This window comes from Ptychodera flava, chromosome 4 (genome assembly GCF_041260155.1).
Source record: "Ptychodera flava strain L36383 chromosome 4, AS_Pfla_20210202, whole genome shotgun sequence".
NCBI lineage: Eukaryota > Metazoa > Hemichordata > Enteropneusta > Ptychoderidae > Ptychodera > Ptychodera flava.
This window is the reverse complement of record NC_091931.1, coordinates 47,655,555-47,664,037: the sequence shown is the minus strand read 5'-3', so window position 1 is coordinate 47,664,037 and position 8,483 is coordinate 47,655,555. Positions and strand designations below refer to the sequence as shown.

At 38.2% G+C, this 8,483-nt stretch overlaps 1 protein-coding gene across 1 annotated transcript; it reads left to right on the top strand.

Annotated features, from left to right (window-relative positions):
• The first annotated feature begins 782 nt into the window (after nucleotides 1–782).
• LOC139130542 (uncharacterized) lies at nucleotides 783–8,228 on the top strand. Its single transcript, XM_070696297.1, has 9 exons — nucleotides 783–1,050; nucleotides 1,416–1,584; nucleotides 2,368–2,833; nucleotides 3,286–3,877; nucleotides 4,290–4,391; nucleotides 4,807–4,945; nucleotides 5,496–5,611; nucleotides 6,127–6,274; nucleotides 6,707–8,228. The coding sequence occupies exons 3-9, from the start codon at nucleotides 2,660–2,662 to the stop codon at nucleotides 6,918–6,920; spliced, it is 1,485 nt and encodes a 494-aa protein (XP_070552398.1). The 5' UTR covers nucleotides 783–1,050; nucleotides 1,416–1,584; nucleotides 2,368–2,659; the 3' UTR covers nucleotides 6,921–8,228.
• The last annotated feature ends 255 nt before the right edge of the window (nucleotides 8,229–8,483 follow it).

Sequence of the window (8,483 nt, the reverse complement as noted above, 5' to 3'; positions counted from 1 at the left end):
CGAAATAGGCCTACATAGATACCAGATTTGCGGATCTTGATATGACAGTCTGCAAACAATTACTACCTGAAAAGGCTTGGATAGACTATAAAAAAACGTTATCTCGTTCAATGAACCATGGGTACGTCAGTATCGAAGAAACCACGAGTGGTTGCTGAAAATACACGAGGTATCGGCTTTGAGCTCAAAACTTGCGACATTTACTCAACTCGCAAAGAACCCAGCTTCAAAAACCATCTGGCAAGCTAAGTAAATGACTCGAAAGACATGTCTCAGTGTTGTTGAAGTTTCGAAGTGAAAATATGTTGATCAATGCTTCTTGAACACTCTCTTGGCATGCAGGTAGCGTTATCCTGGACCAATGTGTTGAACAGAGAATGGCAGCTAGCAGCCAGTACATTGACAAAGCCGATAATGACGGGCGTAGTAGAAGTAACACTTGTGACACTATTCACCGAAAGCTGCAGCAGTCATACTTTTCTTTCCATAAGAAGTGTGGTAACAACGTAGAAATCACTAATCAAGGAAGAACAGCTTTCAGAAAAAGGTGTGTTCTCAAATGTGAATCTTGCTCAATGTTGTAACATTTGTTGTAAGTGAGACAACAAAAGTGATCAGCCGCAGATATAATGGAAAAGATTTCGATTGAAAGAAATTTAGTATCCTTTGTAAGTAAACTAACGATTTGACGATTTGTGAGGTCATGATGGTGTAACTGCTACACGACAGAGCAGGTTTGTTACAGACTTTGTCACAGAATGTTTCCTTTTGCCTATATAAAGCCCAGAAGAGTACTTCAACAATGGAGTGGCGATAACGGAGCAAATTTTGATCCCCAATGAAAACTTTCAAGTCCAAGTTGTCTCCGCCGTGGAGAAATGGAGCGGAAATCTCGAAGTTGGTTTAACATCATTGTCACCTGACACACTTGACTTCCCGCCTGCCATGACAGACTGCGATACTGGTGTGACCATCATGTGGTCTGGCAACACTTTACAACACAATGGAGAAGTTGTTCAGTATCTGAAAAAGAATTTGGATGATTGCACAGTGAGTAATCATGGTCATTTTTGTACAAATGACAAGGGAATTCTCTCAATGATCGATGTTTCTCTTTTACTGCCGAAATGTGGTAAAACCGTCAACAGCTACGGCGATTAAAGTACTCCTTCAGAGATTAGTTTAATTTGATCGATGTGTGACCTGAAGCTATGGAAACATTTTAATCAAGAGAATCGGAACAATTGGGTTAAACTTCGTAATAAAGAAGCAGGAAGACATGTCTATCTAGAAAAAAGGGATTCAAAACAAAATTTACTACCCCTCATATTGTTTACCTAAGTGCTACACCTTAATGTATTAATCAGTCTCCTCCTTAAATAAATTTCGATAAGATAAATACTTTATCCCTTCAGATTGGAGACACAGTTGGTATGGTAACATCAGAAAATGCTACCCTACATTTGTATCTCAATGGAGACGAAGTGTCAACCTTTGACTTGAAAGACATTGAAGATGCCGACGGAAAGGACTTCCACTGTGTTGTCGATTTGTACGGAAGTACATATGAGGTTGCTATTTGTGGTAAGTTGTCAAACTTGAAACGGCAATCATAGCAATACTGAAGTTTTTGGAAAGATACCATTAAAATCCATTGTGCAGTAAAATATTGGAATGAACACTTTAGTACGGATCATTATGGTTTTTTGGTTGTTCAGCATCTTTAATAAGTAAATCATCTATATAGGATACTTTACCTTTTTGGAATTTTGCTACGGCAGGGAATCATGTTAAATGGTTTAGCCAGTACTTACCATTAATTAGTCCTCTAAAATGATAAAGCAACGAACAGTTTCTAGGCAACTGTTAAATAGATTCTCCTCCAATTGTTACGGATTCATTCAGTTGTCCCTGAGCAGAGTTCGATGGTGCGCAGAATCAGCAGCAGCGTGTAACACAAATGTCTGCTGAATACCAAAATTCTAAGCTTACACGTTATCGTTCACCTAGGCACCCAGGTAGACACCAGAGATAAACTGCAACGCTGTTTGGTGGTAAAGGTTATGTGATAGTACATTACTGCTTCCTTCTTGTTCTTCTTGACAATGTTCTTGTTTCTCTTTCTAAAAACGATTATGACTTGAAAAATCTGACGTAATTAGCTTGTTTTTTCATTCTTGAAATAATAAAAAATACGTAATCGCATTACCCTTTATTGTGGCCATATGAAAATTCTCTGATACACATTATTTATCTGTAAGAAGCATTCCTTAATATTAACAGATTTTGTGAACTGTTTATTACTTAATTCCTGGCTTTCTTATATATTCTATTTCTATGCTCTTAATCTGTTTCTTTCTCGCTTAGGTAAGGACTATGAGGAAGAGAAACGCGCCATCACAGACTTCGACCCGCAGTCCAAGATTACAGAGAGCGAGTATGAGAGAAACCAGATACCGTGCAGAAGGAAGCAAGAGTGCTAATCTTGAACCTGGAGAACTTTGCAAGACAAGACCTCGATCAGACAGTGAACTTGATCGATTGCTTCATTAATCAGCCTCAGATACACTTCAAGAACTACCACACAAAACAGAAATTCACTGACCATCTCGCTAACGTGGGCATAGTAGAAGTCCTCGCATCACTCATCAAAGATCTAATGAGTGAGAGTGATAAGAAACGTCACTGGAATGCCATAACAACAATTCTGGTGACATTTATCGCTTGTTCAGAATTGAGTCTGAAAATATGTCGACAGTGCTGCCATTGTAACCTCGTCTCTGATTTATTGGAGTACGTCGTCAAATACCAAAAGGATTATCATAAAGATAAGGTAACAGTCATTGTACAATACTTGTGGTTTGCAGGGTATTTCAACTGAGCGATTTATTGACAGTGGCAGTAACCTCCGTTTAGTCAATATTTCCTTTTCACGGCTATACCGTAATTGTCTACCCAGAGGTTGATCCATGTTTACTCCCAAATGTGTGTGAGAGTGGTGTGTGTGTGTGTGTATGTGTGTGAGTGTTGTTGTTATTGTTGTTCTTTAATATTGTAAGCATTTCCGCACAGCGTTGATTACAACGATAGCATTCAATGCGTAAACAGTGGTTATCAACGAAACAACTCTGCCAATAGCTGAATAAAAAATAGAAAAAAAAGTTTTAACAGCCGCCATTTTTTCATAAATTTGGTACGCAACGAAAATATTACAAATATGTGAAACATAAACTGCACTGCAATACTAAAATACAGATAGATTAAACATTGTAATCCTCTCAACAGAGCCTGAGCACTTTGACAGCGAAGTCACTGATTATACTGCACAACTGTTCAAAAGCTGCCGAAAACAAACAGGTTTACCGACAACTTGGCGCATCGGAGAAGATCGCTCCATTCTTGAAATCGAAAAATGACGATATGGCCGCAACATCTCTCTTTACGCTTTCGTACATAATCGAACGAAGCAAACAACATCTGTTGAAAGCAGAAAACAGGGTCTTAATATATATTCTAGGAATATTCGACGCATGTCTGGACGATTACTCTCAGGAACGTAAAGGTTTCAGCACCAGTGAAATTGTTGTTGGTCTTGGCAACATTGCCATAAACGACGAAAATAAATTGAGCCTTGTGAACAACGGGCTAGTTCCACGCCTGCTCAGAATGATGAAGAGAGATTCCCCAGTCGAACAGGAGTGTGCCATCAATACTTTCACCACACTAACCAAACTGAAATCCACTAGGAATCTAATTGTAGACAAATACGATGCCGTCCAAATCTTATCGAAGCACACTGACAGCGATGTCGAAGCTGTCAGACATGCCGCTGAGAGGGCAATGGCGCCCATCAAAAACACTCCACCACGTTCAGCAGGTCAGAGGATACATTTTGCCACTAGTTTTTCAGATGAAGTTACAGTATTACTCATATTTGTCAGTGTCTTATCTCAAATACACAGACATACGAATCCATAGATATATCCACACACAAATTAATATTAGTAATCTCGAGCCACTTAGTAAAGTTTTCAAAATTGTCGTCCTTGTCGTGTGAATCATTATTCCTGAATGAAGTCAAAATGTACAAAAATTATAGTACGTTACCGGTACATAACAATAAACCTACGGATGAACTTAATAAGACGATGAAAAGGATAATTTAATCAACAGGTGTAGAACTTCAATTGGAGTTGAATCTTTCTATTATCTATATTTATCACCAGCTTCGCTCTCGACAACAAGAACAACAACAATTTATTTATTTTGCGCTCATTTACTTTATATAGCTCAGAGAAAAGTCTCGACGTCAACTAGTGTTTCGTCTGCGTCTCTGAACTGCAACTACAGACAGCTGTGTTTGCGGTTTAAGAAGTCTCTTGATTTGAGTGGTGAGTATTAACCCTTCCATGTCTAAACCCCTGCATGTAGGTGTAGCTCTGGTACTCTGGTAGAAAGTCAGGCCTGAAAGGATTAACACAGGAAAGTCAACGATCGAACAACATCACGAAACAAATGGTACACATACATCAAAATGTTACTGAGTTTACCTGTAAAATGTCTTTCATTTTTTGAAGGCGTTCTTTAAAGGTACTGTTTGCGATCCCTGGGATGGCCTTTGCTCTATTCTGTAAGAGGATTATGGAGGTGTGATAACCTTTTGTTTTCCATTGAAATTGCAATCTGCTGGGTAAATTTTCTGATGAGACAATCTGGTGCTACCACAGGCCGTTAAGTCAGTTTATTTTCAAGTGCGATAATAATACAGCAATGAAGAAATATATTACAAATCCTATGCATTTCCAGATGCCTATTTCGCTGCGGAATACGACATGTGTTACTGTAATTCTTGTCACATCGAAAGAGGAGACGAACTTTACTATTCGCGTGGTCTTCCGCCAAAAGACTATGGATTACCGATCGGATGGTGTCGATTCGCGATACAGTAGGTTGAAATATTTCTTCTTTCTCGGGTTTCTCACTGCTTGACGACCTGCCCACACTTACAATCGTCAACAACAAAACGTCAACAGTGTCCTATAAAGCGGTAACTGATAATTGAAAGTCGACTAGAAGTATGCATTGTATTACCAAAATTGGAGACGTCGCCATTTTAATAGTAATCTTTACAAAATAAGATATTAAATAATTTCCCCGATCAAATCAATACAAATAAAGGGCTCAATACAAATAAAGGGCACAAATAAATATTATGCTTTGATAACGGGCATATCCATTTATTTTTTGCTCCCTGTGTATTTTTGGGTAGTGGTAGAGCTGTCTTATTCTTGATGATTTTATATCATTGGACGTGATCAGGTACATGTAGATGTGTCAATGGTAACTCTGCATAACTCTGTACTCGTTAGAGTTGGTATAGCCTACTTGGTTTACATAGCTAAGATACCAGGAAATGACAGATTCTGTTTTGTGATCCATCGATTATCGTAGGAAAATATCAAATTAATACCTTTTTACTTTGTATACTGTGGCAGAGTTCCGGCTAGAGTTGCTCCTCTCAACGTATTCCATAAATGGCACGTAGCATTCCATGGTACTCGTCCTGATGCAGTTAGACCAATTCTTGAGTGTGGTGATCTTCTCATGCCAGGTGAGATCCAAACGAATCACTATTCAACTCTTCTTACCGATCTACCTCATTAATTGTGATGGAACCAGGTTTTGCGTACCACTATAGAAACATGTATACCCCTTTTGATCATTGTTTCCTGATGTTGTGTAATAACTGTTTCACGTGGCAGTTCGTATCTTTGGCCGATTTGTATACGTCTACAGTAATGTCAACTATGATGGCGGTAGTGGTGGTTGTAATGATTGCAGATATGATTCTGATAAAGGCAATTATCATCATCTCACGATGATGATGATGATGATGATGATGATGATGATGATGATGATGATGATGATGATGATGAGAAGACAATTAGCATCATCATCATCATCATCATCATCATCATCATCGTCATTGTGAGATGATGATAATGGCAACTATGATACTATGTAAATTGTCAGAGAATCAAATGAATATTTTGAACCCCAATACTATCAACGGGTGTCACGTGACGACTATATCTAGGTTCTTTTGTTGTGCATTTTGGTTTCTAGGCGATCTTGAAATGGAAGGAAGGAAACTTGCAGAGCGAGACGGACATTTCAATGAAAAGTCCAAACCTGTTGGTTTCGACACAAAACAGATATTTCTGTCTCCAAGCATCAGATATTCCGGAAGCAACGCTTATGCATATCCGAGCAAGTAAGAAAACGTTCCTTTAAAAATTCTACCCTGAAATAAAGAAGGTAGTTCTGCTTGTGTTTGCAATGATAATTACTGTCACAGTTTGAAATTAAAGCTCTGAGTCTGCTTCAATGTGTTCCTAAACATTGCTGATTTTCAGTTTTGCATTTTACTGATGCACACATCCAAACTAATTTCTGAATCAACACATTCAAAATCGGCATACTGGATTCCTAAAATTTGGACTATGCACATGGCAGCAAAGTTGAACTTTAATACCTTTCGTAGTCATGTTTGTTTGTTTGTAAACCTTTCCACCGGATATTAACACGACTGTCCAACAGTAGACAGTAGTCCAACCAATCACATGTCAGGGAGACGTATGTGTAAAGATAAACTGTCTGGCATGCTAAAACTAACCATTGTTATGATCACCTTCGCAAATTTCAGATTCAAAGATGACATTGCAAAGAAAGTATATTGGTCAAAGGTAGCTTTCCAAGTATGGATTAAACCTGAGAGCTATAACATTGGTCCACAGACAATAGGAGCCAAATATGAAATCGATCCAAGGTTCAACAACCAGGAGCTGGAGTGGTTCACAAAGCGGAGAGGTTGTATTGTTGTGTCGGGACTTCTTGTGAACTTGCAAGAAACTTACTAACATGTGAGAAACAGTGCCACTATCTCAAATCAAGATTGTGTTTGATCGTGTTTAGGACAAAACGAGCTGACGGTTATGATTCGGGGATGAAAAGTCGTCATGGAAAACATAGAAATGGCAGTTTTATCCGTTGCAAAGACGTATACTTGATGACATAAACATGCAACGGCCTGACACACTGTCAAACTGAAAGCTCGGAAAGTAGGCAAACCCGGAGCGCGGGGCGACGTTTACACTTTCAGTATATTAGCACAACTAGAAATAATAAGCGAGAGAATAATTTTATAGACTCTGTTACTTCTTGCAACGAGGCACGAATTCATTTTGAACCAAGACCATTTTCTTTTAAAATCTATTATACCGTATTGATATAATATTATAGAGTGTACTCCATTACTCAAATTATATATCGATATCATGTTGTAGAAGTGATTAACCACTTTCCAACGATATGCAAGAAAATTAAAATCTAAGCTTAGTCTCTACACACTGTGATAGACCTAGCTTCCACATCCTGTGAAAGACCGGGTGTTGAAATATAGCTTCCACACACTCTGAAAGACCCGGTTTTCTCACAATGTAAAAGACCGGGTGATGGACTCTAGCTTTCGTACATTGATTGTGAAAGACTGGGCGATAACCGAAATTATATTATACCAGTATATTGATGGTGCAAATACAGTGATCTGATTGGTCGAGGCGCGAAAAGAACCGTGGTATATTGGCGATATACCACGGCTGGCATACGCGGTTGCTCTCAGCTTGAGGAAAAATCCGTTTTTGACGTTCCAGGCTAGAATTTCAACATACTGTTATGATATAATAGCAATAAATCACACCCAGCGACGGTATCTCACTCGATTTTGACCATTTCTCTTCATATATGCTCTCGCTATCGCTCGTGCATACATGTCGTGAATTGGTCAAAATCTCGTGGTATACCGTCGCTGCGTGTGTTTTATTGCTTAAATAAAGTGCACGTGACTTAAGAGATATTAGCACTCCTTCACATATTGCTATCAATTCCGTGCTATGGGGGAGTATCTGTGTTTAATATCCTTTTGTTCTACTGTTAGATATAGGACTTATTTATATTATCTCCCAAATAGAGGATACTTGCACATTCAGAGTTTTGTTTCATATTTACATGACAACTTGTATGTCTGCATTTTATAAAGTGAAAATTATAAACGTAATTACTAAATAAATCGGACGCGATTTACAATTCCTAGCAACCACATTTTTCAGGAGCACTATCATATATTTTGTCGTCTTCATTTTGGAGCAAATAAATTTCACATTCAAACTCAACATATGACTTATCCTGACTAGATCCAGCGTAACAGAAGACTGAAAGGACATGCATTCCATCAGCCAAAACGTAAATATTGGATACCTGTCCGCAAAACAAATATCTGTATTCCCAGGTCTCAAGATTTTTAAATTCTCTGATTTTCCATATTGAAAGTAATCGCAATATGGAAAACACAGCAATATTGTGAGTCGCACGCAAAATATTATTTATTTTCTGTTTATTTTTAAAGTAGATTTGTTTTGTATTCT